This window comes from Temnothorax curvispinosus, unplaced genomic scaffold, assembly GCF_003070985.1.
Source record: "Temnothorax curvispinosus isolate PA1 unplaced genomic scaffold, ASM307098v1 QBEX01010053.1, whole genome shotgun sequence".
Lineage (NCBI taxonomy): Eukaryota > Metazoa > Arthropoda > Insecta > Hymenoptera > Formicidae > Temnothorax > Temnothorax curvispinosus.
In genome coordinates, this window is record NW_020219833.1 from 1,274,583 (window position 1) to 1,294,550 (window position 19,968).

Sequence of the window (19,968 nt, forward strand, 5' to 3'; positions counted from 1 at the left end):
ACGGTTTTGTTTGCTGGTTTTGTTCTATTGTTTTCAAAGATAAAAGGCACAGTACGCACCATTCTCTTTTTTAAACAGCATTGATTGCACACACGAAAAAGGGCAAAAAGGGGGAAAAACGGTAATATGTCCTCTGTCTCGTACATGCGCAATTTAGTCAATTATCAAAGGTTCTGTGTGACCAATCGCGCATCGATTTCCTATTACTTCCCGCATAGTATGTGTAATAACATTTCCAACCGTTCTCGACAGTGAGTCATTTCTAAAAAATAATATATCTCTGATATCGCTTTTCGTCGAGAACAGCAGATATGATATGATTATGATACGTCTAAAAAGATATTTTCAGGTCAAAATACTTGAGAAATTCTTCTTTTTTTTGCCATTTAAGAAATCAAAAAATAAAATTCTCACAAAAATTTATTTCAAAAATTGTAAGCAAAGAATAAATTAAAAATACTTATCAAAGCAGATATGATATTATGCGTTTAAAAAGAAAATCTTTTCAGGTAAATTATATTCTTTTTTCTTACCTGTTGAGAAATCAAAGGTAAAATTCTCACAAAAATTTATCTTCTAAAATCATAAGCAAAGAACAAGTTAAGACTACCGATTGTGCACACGCAGAAATATCTTTTACAATAAACTTCCTTTACTCAATTCCCGAGCGTGGTTTGATCTCATTGAGTATGAAATATGCCGGAGGAAAATGCATCATATATTATACTTATATGCAGCTGATAACTTGCTCCACTACGTTAAAGCAAAAAGCAAAGATATTTCTGTCATTAGCAAGACACGCATTGTTCTCGATATAAACGAGAACGGAAAGCTCGAAACGTTGGCGTACGTCTCTTCATTTGCCTCAAACCAAGGATACCATTCTTTTTGTCGTGGGATGCGCACGCTGACGTATTCTTCGCATACACACACACACACACACACACACACACACACACACACACACGAATGCGATTTATTTGTACGGCCTTTCTCATCTGCATTTTCTTCTTTCTATGTTGCATAAATTTAATGAAAGTTATGCTTTCTCTTCGGATACTCCATCTACTTTACGAATAGCGATTTGAAATTATATGATTTCCAATCTAATTAGTAGTAGTTTATACGTACAATATGATTTTCAATATCCTTCATTAAATTACATGGTCCAATAGACGATATAACGTAACGTTTCATAGCGATATGAATTCCTGTGAATACTTTATTCGATCCTTTCACTATGTTACGGTTCACCTACGCAGCTTACAATTAGCATTCCGTTTAATGGACAAACTTAAATAAAAATTTTTCATAAATTTCAAGAAGCAAGATAAGAATATAATAAAAAATTTCTTTATTATATTACATACACGGAAAGAACGGTTTTGCTGAAGTATCTGAAAATGTAACTATATACGAAGAGAATTTTCTCTTAAAATTTACCCTAAAATCATGGTAGTTGTGGGACAACATGTACCACCAAGAATTTTATGCGAGCTATTCTGATTAATATCTACCATAAATAAAAAATATTAATATCTAGTACATTAAAATATAAAATATATTTGATTAATTTTACTAAAATATATCTAGAAAATTTCAATAATTTTTCAAAATTTACCAATCTGCTTGGTAATTTTTATCACGTTGATTGTATGTCTTTTGTATATTTTAAAAATTCCTTGCCAAGTTGTCCCAAGTTTGTAGTAAATTTAAGGGTAAAATATAACAAAAAATTCTCTCCGTGTTGATACAAATCTGAAAATAATTTTGTTGCATCATCAAAATAATTATAGTGGGTCGCTGAAGTATGATGAAAATGCTGTAAAAAATTGTGACATTTTAGCAATCAGTTTGAGTGTTCTACATAATTATTTTGATGGTTCAACAAAATTATTTTCAGATCTGTATCTAGCTAAATTTTTAGATACTCCAGCAAAACCGTTCTTTCCGTGTATATATATCTGCTTATTCGCTTACAATAACTTTATTACACGTATCTATACGTGTAATTGTATTTGTGCCTTATTTTTATACCTTACGATCCAATGCCTATTCGCTTCCATCGAGTTACGGTAACGAGGTTTTGTTTTTTCCAGAGGAATGGAGCGAGAATTTCCCCTATCAGCTTTTGATAGCGGGAGGGGTGGCCCTAGTTGGCCTGGTCCTTCTGGCGGCGGTGAGCTTCCAATGCTCTTCCACTTGGCGATGGTTGATGAGCATGACTCGACATGAGAATATCGAGAATACAGAGACTGATCAGCTTCAGCAAAATGCGATTCGCATCAGCCATTCTCTCCCGGACCTCCAATCAGAGCCGATTACCCATGAATACGTTCAAGAACAGAAAGAGAATAAAAAGGTATTGTTGACAAATTCGAATTAGTAGAACGTTCTGTAAAATTCTGCGGCTATTTCAATGTTAACATTTTATCAGGTGCTGCGTCAAACCACTCTGCCCATCGTGCCAATGAGACATCAAAGCTTCCAACGTCAATTATCGCATCGACTTGATCTGCCTAACATTAAATTCAGTATTTGCAGCTTGGAAAATCGCAGCGACTCCAGCCTTGGTCTTATCAAGGTATTTTGGGGCATTATTTCAATATTTGTATCTTTGTTATGACGGATGCTGAAATGCAAACAGCGACGCAATGTCATTTGATTCCTTTTGAAGCAAGCTTATCGTGTAACATATAGCGTTCCGTATATTCCGGTTTTCCGGTTTATTTCCAGTTACTCTAATTGTTTTATAAATTGATTGACATTACGTAAATGCGTGCATAATTAAAATTTTTTTTATTTTACTTACGAGATATAATATGAACTGTTAACACTGTGCAGCCGGAGTTGTATAAGAAAGAGCTCGTGAGACAAGAGAGCGCGGAGAGCTCCAGTACAACAGAAATGGAATACGCTGGAAAATTACATTTTGCTCTTCGCTATGACAAGGAAATCGAAGGTCTTGTTGTCAAAGTAAGTATCGCGCAACATTTTTTTATGATTTGTCGCAAATTTTAGTTATATTAAAATAGATGCATGATAAAATATATATCGTAAATTATACAATAACGGATTTTTTTTTAATTATGTAGCACGGCAGGTAGAAAAGACTACGATAAACAATATATATTTGATAAAATATTAAACAAAATAAATTCAAAATTGTATTAAATGAGGTGTAAAATTTTCGTGGACTGGAAAATAACGTGTCCCGTGTATGAATAAATGAGTTTGCGTTTCAATCGCGTTTGTGTGCGAGCTGAATATACATATATCTGGGTTATATTCAGCACGCAAGATATTGAATAATGATAATGTAGTATCACAATATTGCATTTATGATGGACATACATCCTCCTGTACTAGAATTAACCGTGGTAATGTGTAGATTAGGTAATGCCGGCTACATTAAGCTATTACTGTGGCGAATTCAAGTGCATTAAGATCAATTATGCACGGCACACCACGCTCCAAAGATAAATTTAAATATGAATATGCTATTATCGGCCTTTGCTCCATTTGCCGCGTTGCGTTATATTACGTAAATTTTTATAAAACTGTAACATTTCGAAACTATTGTTTATAAAAAAGAGTCAGATTTTATACTGTTTACGTAATACGCTTATACAATTGTTTAATTAACTATACTTTTTTTTACTACTGTCTACATACAAATGTAAATGTTACAAGATAAAAATAATATAACATTTAATATCACTAATATTATTCGATCTCCATCTCTTTAACACGATATTAGTTTTATTGTTATTTTATTCTCGTATAATTACATCTGTCAAATTCAATGATATTTGGTTCTCTGATATTAGGTTTTGGAAGCTCGCGAATTGCCGATAAAGGATGTAACGGGCAGCAGTGATCCGTACGTCAAGGTATACCTGTTGCCAGATAGGAAAAAGAAGTTTCAGACAAAAGTACATCGAAAAAATTTGAACCCGATATTCAATGAAACGTTTATTTTTAGGTAAAGAAATTTACAAGTCTATCTTGAAAGATTTTTTGTTTTTAGGTTTCAATTATGTGTACTAAATTACGTAATTACGTAAGAGAAATTAAAACGCAATGCTTGATATGTAATTTATTTTATTAGCGTATCATATGAAGAACTGAGGGAACGTTACCTGCAATTCTCAGTTTACGACTTTGATCGGTTTTCACGTCACGATCTCATTGGACAAGTTGTTCTTAAAGGGCTTTTAGAATGCACTGACCTCGAGCAAGAAATCGAATACACGATGGACATCCTTTGTGCTTTGCAGGTACCTTAATTTGCGTGAGATGAACAATTTAATTTTTTTTTTACGATTGTTTCGGATGTACAACTTTAACCTTTCAATATTGTAGGAGAAGGTCGATCTGGGAGAATTGATGTTGTCGTTGTGCTATCTACCAACGGCAGGTCGGTTGACATTAACCGTCGTTAAAGCCAGAAACCTGAAGGGAATGGATATAACAGGCAAATCAGGTCCGAATGGATCAGATAATTATTTGCGATTACAATATTAATGAAAAAATCTTATTAAAAATATAACATTATTATTCTATTATCTTAATTATCATTGATTAGTTCCATTATTATCATAATTATGTTATTATATTATTATCTGTAATCGACTGAATATGTTTTATTTCCTCATTAGATCCCTATGTGAAAGTCTACCTGCTATGCCAAGGCAAAAGAATAAAGAAGAAAAAGACAACGGTGAAGAAGAACACTCTTTACCCTATCTACAACGAGGCACTCGTTTTCGACGTTCCCTCAGACAACATTGAAGATGTCAGTCTTATAGTGAAAGTAATTGATTACGACAGGTAAGAACAGTTTTTCATTCAATTTTATAGAATTTTGTTTTTATTAAGACAAAAATGCAAAATGTTTAATGTTTTACGTATATTAGAATCGGGTCGAATGAGTTGATGGGCTGCACCGCGATTGGATCGAGCTTCATTGGAATTGGCCGTGATCACTGGTTGGAAATGTTAGATAATCCAAGAAAACCGGTGGCACAATGGTATCCGTTAATGGAAACTGTATCTGGCCATATTCCAGCCGTAGATTCGGAACCGCTCCCAGTAAGCCTGAGCTGCTTAAACGGCAGGTGGGTTTAACTCTTTGGCGCGGATTGTAGTTTGCAATTATAATTAGAGATTATAGTAGTTTGCCAATAGTTCGCTAATAGTCTAGAACTAAATTCTAAATTCTCGCTAGAAATTTAAAATCTGGCATGATGAGATGATAAAGTCAATCAATATTAAACAAGATGATAAAAAGTTCAGTAATTTTCATCGGCGCTTCTGACAAAACTCGCATTGCAGATGAAGACAAAAGGCGGAGAGTAAACACTACGGAATCTCGCAAATATTGTCGGACGTCGGCTTGGACATCGTCTCCTTCTGTCGTCATTTAATGCACATCGCTTGACTGACTTAAGTACAACCTCTGTCTCAAAGGAAGGCCGGAAGGCGAATTCTGTGCTTGTGCTTTGCAATCTTACCTCGTGCAGCAGGCATGAAATAATAAACGATACGTAAAACCATAATACGAAAAATCGATCACTCGCGAAACATAAGTATGCGTTTGCTCAATTCCGACGATCCGATGGCGATCGTGATCGGAAACGAGATGAATTTGCGTTTTGCTTTGTCTTTGTCGAACTTGTTGCTCCGCGATAGTGCCGGGCTGGTCCCGCACCGTTTCAAACGCAAGGCTGTTTTGTATTTACATCAGTATATCCCCGTAGAATCTCCCCTTATTACACGTGATGTTGAACATGACGGTAGCTTAAATGTTCTAGATTAACCCGTGGAGGTCAGATAAAGTAAGTTTTTACAGAAGACGAACATATAAGAGTGAGGAGCATAAGGCCTTATCCTGGATAAAGATATGAGACAGACGAATGCAGACAGATTTAGGCGAGAGACGGATTATATTAACGGCAGAGTGCAATTGAATACGGTAAATGTCTTAAGGTAGTACAAATATAGCGTTGGATCTATGCATCGTTTATTATTTCACGCTCGCTACCACTTCTGCGCAAATGTTCTATTAACGTGATATATGTTTAAACATAATGCTCGATGCAAACGGGCACTGTTTGTGATAATGTATCTGAAACACATACGCATATTGACACACACACATATACGTACAAGTAACACACGTGGTCCCAGAGTCCACGTATATCAGCGGCTGCTTCGTACACGTATGTACGTTTGCAATTAACGCGACTACTCAATTGTGAACTTGATAATAAATAATAATATACGTCGTGTAAGTTAATTATTTATATCGTATAAGAAAAAGGCAAAAAATGCAGTTTTCTAATTCGATGAATTATGAATATATTATTTACGTCATACGTGTATGCATTTAAGAATATAATCGAAATAATATTTTGGAAATATGAGATTTAACTAAGATCAGTGAGAAAACTGTTTAATTTTTTGGTGAACTGCATTTGGCCAAATTCGTGAATGTCTTTGATAGGTCTGTGTGAATTCTGCTTTATTGACATATTTCTAAGAACACTTGTCCGGTGACGTTTACACAGAATGTGAGAGAATCTAAGTACCGAAGAAATATGGGTGTTTCTGGAAAATGGACGATAAATTGAGTATCCTCAAACGTTTTATAAAAAATAAAATAGAGATACAATGGCAAAATATGTTTTTAATTATATTTACGTCTTTATTTTACTTTCTATTAAATTTTTTCTGCGACTTTAAGTTTCTTAAGCCCTAAGTCAGTTGCATAAAGAATTGGCAATTACGCCACAAAAGTATAATCTATACATATATAGAATTATATATTACACAAACCGTATATAATCGAATATAATATCAAAACTGAGGTGATATAATACGAGTGACATAAAAAATGTGCCAACAAAGTAGCTATGTAGCAAAAGTATAGTGTTATATTAATAATAGCTAGTATGTTCTAACCACACACATGCTTGATATAGAAACTTTAGTCGGCGCTCTATAGTAATCCTAGATTATCCCCCTATTTCGAGTCAATATATTTCGAATTTCGACTATATGCCTTTTTTCGCCTATGAGTCGTAAGAAATATCTTTATAAATCTTCGAGAATTTTTCATTTATTCCGTTATTCCAGCAATGCCCATAAAAAAAAAAGAAAAAAAAAACTACTGTATTTTTCGTACAAGTGGAACATTCTACCACAGGACTGAGCTTTCTCAAATAACTTCATGTAATAAGTGGAACAGTTGCTCCATATTGAGAGTAGTATTTAAACGAGAAACCTGTACTTATACATAAAAATGGCGACGGAAAGTAATCTCTCCATTAATATCGTTACAAAATTATTTAAATTGCTCCAGAATGCGATTCAGAAGCTAAAGCCAAAGTAAGCTTTCAGTTTTTATTACATATGCATCAGTGAAAAATTTAAACGTTCCCTTTTATTCACCTCGTACGCTGGGTCGCAAACTCATGAATGATAAAGTATCGGCTTTGAAATGTAAATGGACTGCGTACTGGATTATAAAATATGAATATATGGATCTCTCTCGTGTGTGTTTATCTTATGAATATGAACAAGACGAAATACATGCAAATAAGTGTACGTCAAAAATTACATTGGTAACGTATTGTAACTGTCTAAATCGAAGGATGAGTACTTCGTTTAATACTTACTCTAATTATGAAAGCGATAATTACGTACATCGTACGTAATTAATTTATGGGCAAACATAACAATAATATCGGTATGGACGATGTGTATACTTTTCTAACGAGTACATATCTATATTGTATATTTGAGTGCACCCAGAGTGCTCCCTGTTATGATCGTAAATAACATAAATAAATCGGTAACAAGAAAGTTTGTGACGTTTTAATTCCACCTAATTGCTCAATTTTAATATATTTTGTATAATATCACTTAAAATACATCGAGTTTATATCAGTTGAAGCTACAAAGAAAAAAAAAAGATCGTCTGCAACATCAAATGTACTTTTCATTTATTTGACTACTTATCTTTACAGATTATTCTACCTTATGCTAAGATACAACTTTCCCATTATGTTCACCTCTAATCGAACATTACAATACTTCTAAGTATAAAATAAGCGATAGAGCTTATATATACTGGTATGTAGCAACGACTTAAGTACTTTTCTACCTAGTAGTACTCCTTAAAAGTGGCGGGAATTAATCTGTACCGCGTATCTCCTGTCAACGACGAGGTGCCCGTGATTACGGTTTTGGCTTCGTCGGAAATCAATTATGAGACAAGTGTCGTCGGAGACTCTCTTTTCGACGGTGCGCCCAATCATCCTACATCCACCGATCGAGCGTCAGACCGTCACGGGCGCGCTTTTCACACACCGCCGGCAAAACAATTAGGCCACTAACTACATTTTGTTCGCGGAACACAATCGTTTGGTCATACTCTCTCTCTCTCGCGCGCGCACGCGTCAATCTTCAATTCATGAAAAGATGTTCACCGAAGACGCCCGTAGTCGGTGGGAGGCTCGATCCTCGACGAGATGTAATTGCGCGGTTAACGGCGATCCGTAAATTGGAAGAGCTTGACCGTGATCCGCGCACGTTAAATGTCAGATCGGGTCGCGTCAGATCGAGGTAGGAGAAAAAAAAAGCCGAGTCGGTGCTTATAAAACATTGGTGCAAATTGATGCTCAACGAGCCCCCTTTGAATCCGCGCGATCGAGGCTCTGCTCCAACTTTACGGCTACGTTGTATATTGACTTTCGTATGTGATGTAAAAAAAAACTGATCATACGCGTCGACGAAAGCTTTCGATTAGCCGCGACTCTCTTGTTACGAACCGAGACGTCGATTCACGTTCCGTTTGAGCTTCTCAGCTCTTACGTTGACTCTTTCTCTCTCTCTCTCCCGCGTCGCTCTTACAATATAACTTTTGAGAAACTTTAAACCAGGTGTCTTTAAGTAGATAAACGTGAGCCTAATGAGTAAGCGCTTGAGTGTTATATCCGCGTGTGTTTTGCAGCGTTGTTTCTCTCCTGTCCCGCCCGTGATTACGCTTATAAACATTACAGACGCATCGATTAGTCTATAGATGTAAGTTATTTCTCTACGGGCAGCTCGCGGCATGGGTGAACCGGATAAAACTTTACACAGTTCTCGTTACGTTTCTTCGCCTCGTAATCGTAATGTCGATAAGTAAAATTATTACTTAACACGCAAACATTAAGGGCCTTATCCGACGAATATACAAATCTATGCTCCTATAGGTAGCCGTCAATATTAAGTACGTTAATGTAGCCACAATCGTATAATAATAATATTAATAATAATGACGACAATAAATCGTAATCGTAATAATAATATAGGCAAACTCTCGTAGCATTGTACTTAGCGTTATTTAAAATAGTAGCAATATTAGTTTTTTTTGTTTTCATGTACTGAATGTTCAAGTACGGACAGAAATCGATCTGAGTTAACTTCCTTTATGTATATTAGCAATATGGAGGGAATTCACTAACAACTTGCTTAAAGAGTGCAGCACATTCTCACACATCTATAAACAAATATAAAAACTCTTCTCTTGCGCGACCTCTCGTCACCTCGATGCATTCTCATCCATTACGCTGCCTCCGCGCTTATTAAATAATTGCGAAGATGCGTGCCGAATACACGTCATTATATTCGCTACCACGCGTCGTCGAAATTATCCCCTTTATCTCGCAATTTAACTACATCTCTCTCTCTTTAATTTGACTATTTTTTATGAACAAGGAGCAATTTGCCAATTTTATCTTCCTCCTTCGGCTCCAGATAGATGAACGAACGCAATTATAAATCGGCTAAAAGCAGGAAATGCAGATGGAATGTCGTGTGCCTCTCTTTTTTTTCCCCCGTTTTCTCTTTCCCGTATTTCTCAGCGTAGCGAAAATAAAGTGCATCGATAGGTGCGCCTATACATCGAGAACACACACGTAAACATTTACACGCGTGACATAAAAATTCGTTTCCGTACGTAAGAAAATTAGCGATATTGTTGAAAGCACCCAGACACAACCCTCAACCCTTCGGCATCTCACCCGTGTCCATCCCTCACCCTCTTCGCGTCATCCCTCCTCTCTCATTCACGCCCTCATTCTTCCGCGCGAACGAAACGACACGAACCGATGCAGAAGCACGCCCATAACGAGTGGCAAATACACCATTATTAACACGTTTCACACGTAACATTCTCCTATACATTTAAAAATTGTTTACCGGCGATCAATTTGCGCGGCTCGCCCATCTGATCGTCCGGTTGCACAGCAAGAATCGATATTACGACCGTAACGCTACCGTGATCTCGCAAGCCCAAGGTGATTGATCGCTAGAACGACGGCGCTATGCCTTTACTTTTATACAACTACACGTAAACAGTACGGCATATCTTTTTAAGTGTATCGATACCTAAATGCTGAGGATCGCAGGTGATTTCACGACAGCGATTCGACGGTAAATCTTGACTAGAACACGTATATCGAGGTGCAGGGAAATCTATTCCTTGTCATCGCACCTACCACTGAACAATACTACAATCAATAAAATCGTTTACACATTAAAAAATTTATTTAAATTATTAAGGATATACGCTTTGAAGATTTCGAAAACTACCCTTGTATTAATATTCCGGAGTTTCTTTCAAATCACTTTTTAGTTAATCCGTTACTAACAACTGACATACTTTGCTGGAATTGAAAATTTCGTTTGTTTCGCTTTAAGCAAAGCAAATGTAACGGTCAACTGAGAAATTCGAGAATAAATTATATTTATATGTATTTTCTCACTTTCATCCCGCGTTCTATCGCACACGAGAGAATTCCCGCACCCTCGCACCTCCCGTCATTCTTTCGTACACGAAGATTTTGCGACAACTGTCGTGGCAATCTTGGATCATCGTCGGCTACGAAGCAACGACAACAAAACGATTCTCCTCGTCTCTCTGTCTCCTTAGATAGATTAAATAATTACTTGTTACACATGATTAAAACCAAGTTGACGGCAATACACTACGTCCGGAAATACGTACGAATAACTGAAGTCTATACTTATGCGGCGTCCTGTGTCTACGACTAGCTCGTGAAATACACAAGGCTCAGAATGACAATACTCTGTAGTAACACTACAAGACTATCACATGTTCTACGATGACGTACGAACGAAAAAATCAAGCTAGTAATTCTAATCGCTTATGCGTGATCAAGCATCTTCTTCCCCATCGTTGTTGGATGTTAAGGTGTATGTCCGCTTTGTTTTTTCTCTTCATTCTCTCGCTCTCACATTTCACACACACTCTCTCTCTCTCTTTTTCTCGTCTCTCGTATATCCTACTTTATCTCGTCACTCGAGTCATCCTAGGGACGACGCATTCACACACAAACGCGATCCTCGACAAGTCGCGGAATGTTAAGGATGAATTCGGGATGTTACTTTAGCCTAAATAACTTGCTTTGCTGATTAGTATACGTCGCGTGCGAAAATACTAAGAAATATCCTCGCAAAAGTTAAGCTGGACGGCTTTGATAAAAATTAGGATCTCTTTCGAAGGACGCGAACATCAGGGTGTAGAAAGTGTTGCGACGGCGGCGGCGGCGGCTGCGGCGGGGGGTAGGGAGGTTGATACCGCGGCCGGGAGAATGATTAGCGAAAACGTATTTATCCGCGAAACATCTACCGGCACCGCTGATACCAGTGATATGCGGTGCGTTCGCATGCGTGTAGTCCGAACTGAACGTACAAGGTGCTTAGCCAAAAAGTTCGACGTGAGCGACATTAATACGCCTGAGAAGAATACAATGCAAACCTCTCGCGATAATACACGCCTATCGCCTCCTCGCCCCCTCTAATATATTGGAATCAAGCGCGCGTGTATGCACGTGTGTATGTATATATGTATAACGTGAAGAATTACATATCCGTATTTACAATTGGACATTTAACGCTAGAATGTCGTGGGCCAAATCCACGTGCAGTTCCAGGCATAAAAATAACGTATGTTCAGGCTCCGCCGTCTCTCGTCTCTAACGCGGTTTTCGCTCTTCGTGTCGGCGGTCGTCATTTTTTTTCCCCGGTATAGCGTACCCTCTTTTCTCCACGCCGCGAGAAGAAATCGCGCGAACACTCGCGAACGTAAGTAGATCCGAGTCTTCGTTAATTGACTAGCGTTTCGAGCGGTACGCTTTCGTGTTTTTTTTTTTTTACAAACTTTGCGACGTGGTTTGACGTCCACTCGGCAATTACGCGGGATAAACGGCCGGAACTCTGATTGCACCTCGCCCTCTGTATCACGCTCCGCTCGACCTCCTCCTCCACGGAAGCACTGCACGCAGCCAAGAAAGCGAGTTTTATTGCTAAACGTTTAAAATTCGCAGTGCACCACGTTCGTGTTTCATTGCCGCTCATTACATCTAATCCGAAACGACTGATAGAATATACTTTGCGTATCATAAATTGCGGCGAATCTAAGGATAGTCTGACGAGAAGCTGGCCCGTACAAATGTATCGCGCAAATAATATATAGCTCCCTCGTACATACATTCGTGAAATGACACGACTCGTGAATGTTCCACGGGAAATCGAACGAACAAAGCGTCATTTGTCCAAGAATTACATGTAAATTCGAAATTGTCGTACTAGTTGGAAAGTTAAGCGCAGGAGTTTGTCTTATGGGGTGCGCTTTTCTTCGTGTGCCTTCTTAGGCGAAGAGGAAGTCGTAATTTCAGTAACGCTGCTGGAATTCGTGATGCCATCTGTTAAAGTCGATGTGGAATATCACAATGGACCCATTTGCCAGACCAGCTAGAAGAAACCTGTAAAGAACAGAATATATTTGTAGTAATTTGTACTCTTCATATTATCAGGGTTAGGTAAGTTAATTTTTTTTGTAACTAATTGTAAGTTAAGTTAAAGTTAATGGCTTATAAAATTAATTTAATTACGTTAATTTGCATGAACAAAAAACTAACTCACATCAGTTAAAAATTGCATTAAGATTAAATTGAGTTAAATTATAAGTTAATTTTTAAAAGCATTATTTACATTAAATAAGAATGTTGTAATTTTTTAAAATTTGATTACTCTAAATAACAAAATAATTATAATATAGATCATTTTAATATTTTATTTGTAATTAAATTTATATAAAATAACAAAGAAATTTTGTTTATTTTTATATTATCATCCTTAGGCACTGTCACAAGTGTCACGCTCATCACAATCACATTGAGCTTTTTCTAAACTAATTGTCCAATGTTCAAGATTTTATAGAAAAAAAATATTGGCGTTCAGAGATAAAAATAATTTTTAATTTAGAAAAAGTCAATAAGTTTATGTGTTTAGAAATTAGTTAAATTAAAAATTAACTCACTTTAACTAATTATAAGCTAAGTTAAAAATTATTAACTTTTAACTAATTAACTAGATATTATCCAACCTTGCATATTATAGAACAATATAAATTTAAAACAGAAACTATGTGAACATTGTGTCATCATATTAAATATCTAAAAAAATTTTTTTTTATTAAATTCATATGTCGAGTTTACTTACTTTTGATCATGAGCAAGTGCGAGAGAACGCACGCTGCTTTCGCATGCAGGAAATGCATAAAGTAGAGCAAGGTTGAAAGTTCGCCAAACTTCTACGATACCCTTATCACCCCCAGTCATTAAGTATTCGCCGTCTCTGCTCAATAGTAAACACTGGAAATAAACAACGATATTACGAATACAATCGTATATAAATTATCAAAAAATTAAATTTAATCGCAAAAGTTAAGTACCTGTAAATTATCATTGTGAGACTCGTGACGAAGGCGTTTTCCGTTTATGGTGAAGGCCGCTATGTGCCCACGTTCGTAATTTACCACGATGACGCCCTCGCGGGACATAGCGATGTTCTCGGGAGACGAAAATCCGTTCGGTGCTTCGAGCGATCTTAGGAGATCGCCGAAAGTAGTATGGACGAGTACTGGGCCGTCTGTATCGAAGTATTCGTAATATTAAAAATCAATCAAATTATCTCAAGATCAAACGTTCTAAATTCAATATATCAGTATATCTATAATTATTACACAATAATTACAGAGTAAAAAAATCAATTAAAGCATTAGTCAATCAAATCAAAGTATCTTTTTATACTTTTTCTTAGGATCAATTCTTTTTTCAACTTGTAATACGTACAATGCGATCCCGAGACAACCAAACCCAATTCGGCGGATATGACGACGGCCGTCACAGGCTGTTCGTGACCTGTAAGGGTGGCACGTGGCGCCGGTGCTTCACCCTCACCGACGATAGTCTGTGTCCTTGCGTTCCAATGCCAGAGAAGGACAGTGCAGTCAGCACTTCCGGACGCGATGTAACAATCGGAAGTAATGTTGCACTCGCTGCGCGATAAGCAAGTGACAACTCCGTAATGACCGAACACTATCTGGACGATTTTTGCTGCAAATAATAATTTTTTCTTTAATAGAGCTTACCATGTGAAGAAACATGTAAACTAACAATTATTTATCTATTAACCATCTATTTATCGCGTTAGGCACGATCGATTGTGAAATATTAAGACTCACCTGTTTCGGTGGAAAAGACGCGGAAACTATTGTCCCAAAATCCGCAGGCCACCAAGAATCGGCTATCCACAGTGGTAACAAAGCAATTGCTACGAATCTTGAGCTTTTGGCTAAAATTGTCGCCTAGATGTCGACGTTGTAACGTTGGATTCGAGCTATTTGCCGCTTGAGCTAAAAATATAACGGCACAGTATTGTTAATTAGTATGCACAATAAGACATCATCTTGAAAAATGTTACTTCACCTGTATGTGTACGTGTATACTTACAAAGAACAGGATCCATGGACAATGGCTGATTGGCAGCCTGCGCCTGAGGTGTATCTGCATAACTCGGAGATTGCACGGAGGCTGCAAAAGGGTTTAAATTGCGATAACTGCGAAGTGGTGAGGATAAACTTAAGTACCAGTAGTGCGTGTAGAAAATTACTTTACCTGCATAATTGGTATTCCACCGATTAACAGCGAACTGCTGTCCGGTAGTTACCGTCACAACCGATGGCAGTGGCAGTTGAGGATAAGTGTTAGCCGAGATGTGACAGATCGGCGAGTTAGACGGGAACTTGATGGTCATGCACACATCATCCGGAATGCTCGAGAACATCATTGGTGACTGAAAGAAAATATTCTCAACCTTTTTTACGACCGGATGTAAAATTACCTTTCCATGTATATGTCGAGATAATCTCACCAAATGCATCGCTGAACTTCTCGGAGGATGCGGCTCCATCAAAAGTTGCGACGGCGTTTGTCCGAAATTTTTAATTTGATTCTCTATAGCTTCCCTCATCATGGGATCGGTGATCGTGTCCAATTCCACGCTACCCTCGTACGTTAAATAGTAGAAAACGTTGGTTGCACGTACGGCTTCCGGGCCTGCGAGAGAAACAAAGTAATCGAAACTTTACACAAAGATCTTTAACGCGTTACCCTCTGCTACAATTTTACGATCCTGTTTTGCGCGTTGTCGCGCATGCTGCGCGACAAAGTGCATTCTTCGGAAACGATTCTGAGAGAGCTCTCGACGATTGCTTGTGCTCGGTATTTCCGGTTGGCTCCACTTTCGTGCTACCGGCTGCGTAACGTAAACGTGTTGCATATTACGGGTGGGACGCATTGTCGCACTCGGCACACGTGCCTAATTGGCCGGGACAGGGACCAAGAAAGAGGAAGCTAACTAAAAACTAATTCCTTCCATACGCGCGCTTTCGTACGCCAGTCATCTTCCCTCGCTCCCTCGCGCCCGATGCCGAGGCAGCATCTTCGGGGAAGCGCCGGATATAGAGGCGCCATCAGCAATTAACATCGGTGGAAATCTAATTTGACTCGACTACGCCTCCGTCCCAACACCCAAGGCGCAACCTTGGGCGCTCGCAAGTGGCGCCTGCCATTGTGCGAACATTTATTGATTTAATTTTCGGGGTATCGCCCGAACCGAACGCCATGAATGATTTTGCGATCGATGTACATATATCTCAATAAGACCTTATCATTTTAGACAAAATTACAGAGATTTCATTTCTCCGTGATACCGAATATGATGGATTTAATATATATTTAAGAATAAATTATATAATATATATGTGTGTGTGTGTGTGTGTGTGTATGTATATATATATATATATATATATATATATATATATATATATATATATATATATATCACGTTTTTAATATCGAATTTATGATAAATTCTATAAATTATCGTAATTTGTTTTAAAGTTGTTCTTACCTTTCTGTTTATAACCGAATATCAAGTCGATCCATTGATGTAATTGACAAGACACAAATTCGGACTCGAGTGCCTAAAAAAAATACAATTTAATAAAAACATTTATTGTAAAACATGTGTGTGTGTTTATTGCATATATTTTTGCATATGTTAATATTTTTTAACTTAAAGCTTATATTAAGTCTTAACGTTGATTCTAAAAAAGTTAATCCCGTACCATTCGATTTATACGTATAAACTCTTCGGGTGACGAAGCCCAAGGTGGTAATTCAACATCGCCGACCGCGCTACCATCCTCTTGCCTACCCAAACGGTAGCGGTTGCTGTTCACTAACATTTCCGGCAAAAAGAAGAATTCCGGAATCAGCTCCTGTTAATAAAAAAGCGAATTTATAGCTCCGTCGATCTTTAGTATATAACAAGCGACGTATACGATCGAAAATTTATGCAGTAACAATGATAACAATGGATATTCACCGAGGCGTGGCGGGAATGTAAATTTTATGAGTATCTTAATTAAATGCAACGAACCTTCACGTCGGATGTATCGCGTTGGCAATTCTTCCACGAGAGCGCGATGGATGAAAACAGTCTGTTAGGATGATCGAATTTGCCGCCTTGTAACGCCAGGAACATAGTAGTCATCGGTTCCTGTAAGGATAATTTATTTGTAGAAACCATTTTAGAGCAACCAGTTGGGCCCTCTCGCAACGGGAGCAACATAAATCCCGCAGAATGTCAATAGGGATGAGACGTAGAGACGAGTGTGAGTTGGGGCGGAGAAAAAAAAATGCGGCTCGACTCTAAACCGCCACTTAGGGACACTTTATAGGCGGTCCTTTGTGCGCGCGGTTTCTTGCGATGAGGCTCCTCTCGTCTCTCGGTCAGTCATCCGTTCCGTTGACAGGCGAACGAATGCAAAGCGAGAGGCCACACACATAATCGACATGCACTTTCGTGCCGCGGCACGAATGCGAGTGTACATAAGAGCGTAAACCCGATTTTTGCATTCTATTGGGAACGCGATCCTCGTTGCATACCTACCAGGCCTAAAACTATTTCTTTATGGCAGAACTCCGCGATAATGCTATAAACGGATCGTTAACGCATCTTAAGCGGACGAAACGGCCACGGCGGGGCAAGCGGTTATAGACCAATAAATTGTTTATGATGCAATATTTTATCGTGCAAGTGCCTTGTACGGCGAATAAATAATTAGGTGCGTTATGTCATTGTTTTGAATTTAAATATGCCGAAATAATACGAATACTTCAAACACGTTTTAGATTCATTTAAATATTCTTTAAGACCAATTACATAAATTCAATGGTAATATCATTGGAATAATAGCAATAATTGACAAACTGCCGGTAGATTAAGTTACAATCAACAAAGATATAACATATACCTACAATGAAATAAACTTTCTATATAAATTATATTATCTACTTTAGTCTGAAAAAAAAAAACAAAGAAAGAAAGAAAGAGGGAGATGAAGACGTTTATTCCAGTTAGGCCCTGAATTTCAAGTGAACGAGGAAATGCAGCAGAAAACAAATGTGTATATTTAACGAGAAGGCGGGCGTCGTTGGCACGAGGGCGTTCCGACGCCCCCAAATTAGCGTGCACGCAGTACTAAAAGTGTCGTTTAAATTTATGGTGCAGACTGGACACGCTCCGTAAGTGGAAAGACCAAAAATCAGCGATTGGAAGCTAATTATACGCCCATTATACGAATAAAGACCCGATTTTATATCCTGCGTTAAACTTCGATTTCACTCGAATCTCGACAAAGGAAATGACGCGACGGATAATTAATATTTTCACTTAACAAATACGTTTGTAAAAAATAAATGTAGATAAATGCAAATTAATAAATTTTCCATTTTTCTCGTATTTAAATGATAATAATTGTTATAAAGATATACTATCTGTGCTTTTTTTACAGCTGTAAATAAACGAAACAAAGTTAAATATTATCGAGCATGCTATTTTTACAAAATAACAAGAGACTTACCACGCGTATCATCCAATTTAAAACGAAGGCTGCCGTAGAATAATGCGTGCCGTAATGGAAGGGCGGTATAGTGTCGTGTTCCCAGCTCTGGAAGCGCTCCTCGAAGTAAGCTCTTCTGTTTGGATTTAGCGCGCCAATTGGCTGTAAAATACATAAATATTCTTTAATTGTTTATTTTAAAAAATTTGCTGCAATATCTCGAAAATTCAATATCATCAAATATGACTTATATGAAGAGAATGAGATAAACAGAATATGTCTCTCATTACAATATATTTCGCTAAGTTTATACCTTGGACAAATCTCGATAATTGCTCGGTAAACTGAGATCGAGTTCCTTCGTCTCGTAGTTTGTTAACACCCAAGGAAATACAGGATACTGGTTCAAATCATTGTACGTGCGGCCTGAAAAGATACAAATTTACTTCCTTTAGAACCAAGAACATTTTATTTCTTGATTGATTTATCATGTTCCGCATCGTCGATAAATTCTGATGCTGATGATACTAATACCTAACGGGGTCTTTTAAGTTAAGGCCATGTATGTATCTCTTTTTTTCTCTTATATGACCTTAAATCATCGCTCGGTATCCCACACAAAAAAAAGACCGAGGAAGTCTCGGAACGGGTGGTATTTAAATTAAATTCCTCGTACGTACTGCCGAGAATAGAAAGGGAAGATCGCAGTTTGGTTTTTAATGCGGATAATCGCCGACTTAATTTTTTCCTCGCTCTGACCCAGCGTCTCAGCCACGGTCACTCCTGTCTATCTCGCACCCCCGCTGTTAGCTAAGGGCGACGAAAGCGGCCACGAGACCGCGCCGCGCCGCGGCTCGTGATTCTATTTTTACGAAAAACGCGCCATGCGGCTCAATGGGGCGCGGCGCGCCGTTTAGTAAGCGCATAACTCAGAGCGTGACGGCTAATCGCTCCTGAAATTGTCACTCCCAGAGGTCTTACTCGTGCCCCCCTCCCCCCTATGGAATCCCATCCCGAAATGCATTAGTGACGGCAGCGCGGTCCCAAGGCTGAGTTCTAATCTCTTTCCCTGTCGCTAATTAAAGCACGTCAGCGAGTTTGTCACTCGGCGCCCTCGTGACGGATACACGTGTGTGTCACCGCGCGTCCTCCCTCGCTCCGGTTACTTCGTTTTCTTTCGCGGCCGTATATTCGGCGTCATAGCACGCGAAATGTTCCCACTCGCGTGATAAAGCGCAACGGAAGCGATTAGATAGTTAAACTCGCCGAAGCAATCGACTTGTGCTAAATCTGCAAGTGCAATGCATCGTTTAACAAACGCAAAATAGTGATATACAATATAGTAGAAGTTTAAAACACCGATATGCGATTTTGATATTAAAAAAAAAACATTTAACTGCTCGTTATCACTTTGACTGCCATGTCGTCCGTATTTGAGTGATGCGTTAATTTCCGCAAAAAAGAACAGAAAGATATTAAAATAATACACTATATATAGATATATTAAGAATAAAATTATTCATTTTTTATTTTTCTGCTTATATCTGTTTCAATGATAAAAATATTTGTTATTTCGGTTTGTGACAGCTTTATTTATTTCATCTAAAATTATATTAATATATAATAATATAAAATAAAAA

At 37.8% G+C, this 19,968-nt stretch overlaps 2 protein-coding genes across 6 annotated transcripts in view; one reads left to right on the plus strand and one right to left on the minus strand.

Moving 5' to 3' along the window:
* LOC112459671 (synaptotagmin-10-like) overlaps positions 1 to 7,869 on the plus strand; it is a 31,116-nt gene extending 23,247 nt beyond the window's left edge. For both annotated transcript variants that reach the window (XM_025023902.1, XM_025023903.1), the window contains exons 2-10: positions 2,100 to 2,362; positions 2,438 to 2,584; positions 2,845 to 2,976; positions 3,831 to 3,985; positions 4,112 to 4,280; positions 4,366 to 4,486; positions 4,662 to 4,833; positions 4,920 to 5,120; positions 5,338 to 7,869. In XM_025023902.1, coding sequence (XP_024879670.1) covers positions 2,100 to 2,362; positions 2,438 to 2,584; positions 2,845 to 2,976; positions 3,831 to 3,985; positions 4,112 to 4,280; positions 4,366 to 4,486; positions 4,662 to 4,833; positions 4,920 to 5,120; positions 5,338 to 5,341 — 1,364 coding nt within the window. In that variant the 3' untranslated portion in view covers positions 5,342 to 7,869. The remainder of the gene's footprint in view (positions 1 to 2,099; positions 2,363 to 2,437; positions 2,585 to 2,844; positions 2,977 to 3,830; positions 3,986 to 4,111; positions 4,281 to 4,365; positions 4,487 to 4,661; positions 4,834 to 4,919; positions 5,121 to 5,337) is intronic.
* A 116-nt stretch (positions 7,870 to 7,985) lies between these two features.
* The window catches only part of LOC112459669 (neurobeachin), a 190,817-nt gene continuing 178,834 nt past the window's right edge, over positions 7,986 to 19,968 (minus strand). For all 4 annotated transcript variants that reach the window (XM_025023900.1, XM_025023901.1, XM_025023899.1 and 1 more), the window contains exons 41-53: positions 18,642 to 18,754; positions 18,350 to 18,490; positions 16,864 to 16,983; positions 16,550 to 16,702; positions 16,333 to 16,405; positions 15,292 to 15,476; positions 15,036 to 15,213; positions 14,871 to 14,951; positions 14,603 to 14,773; positions 14,211 to 14,474; positions 13,811 to 14,007; positions 13,579 to 13,730; positions 7,986 to 12,839 (exon numbers count right to left, since the gene is read on the minus strand). In XM_025023900.1, coding sequence (XP_024879668.1) covers positions 12,749 to 12,839; positions 13,579 to 13,730; positions 13,811 to 14,007; positions 14,211 to 14,474; positions 14,603 to 14,773; positions 14,871 to 14,951; positions 15,036 to 15,213; positions 15,292 to 15,476; positions 16,333 to 16,405; positions 16,550 to 16,702; positions 16,864 to 16,983; positions 18,350 to 18,490; positions 18,642 to 18,754 — 1,919 coding nt within the window. In that variant the 3' untranslated portion in view covers positions 7,986 to 12,748. The remainder of the gene's footprint in view (positions 12,840 to 13,578; positions 13,731 to 13,810; positions 14,008 to 14,210; positions 14,475 to 14,602; positions 14,774 to 14,870; positions 14,952 to 15,035; positions 15,214 to 15,291; positions 15,477 to 16,332; positions 16,406 to 16,549; positions 16,703 to 16,863; positions 16,984 to 18,349; positions 18,491 to 18,641; positions 18,755 to 19,968) is intronic.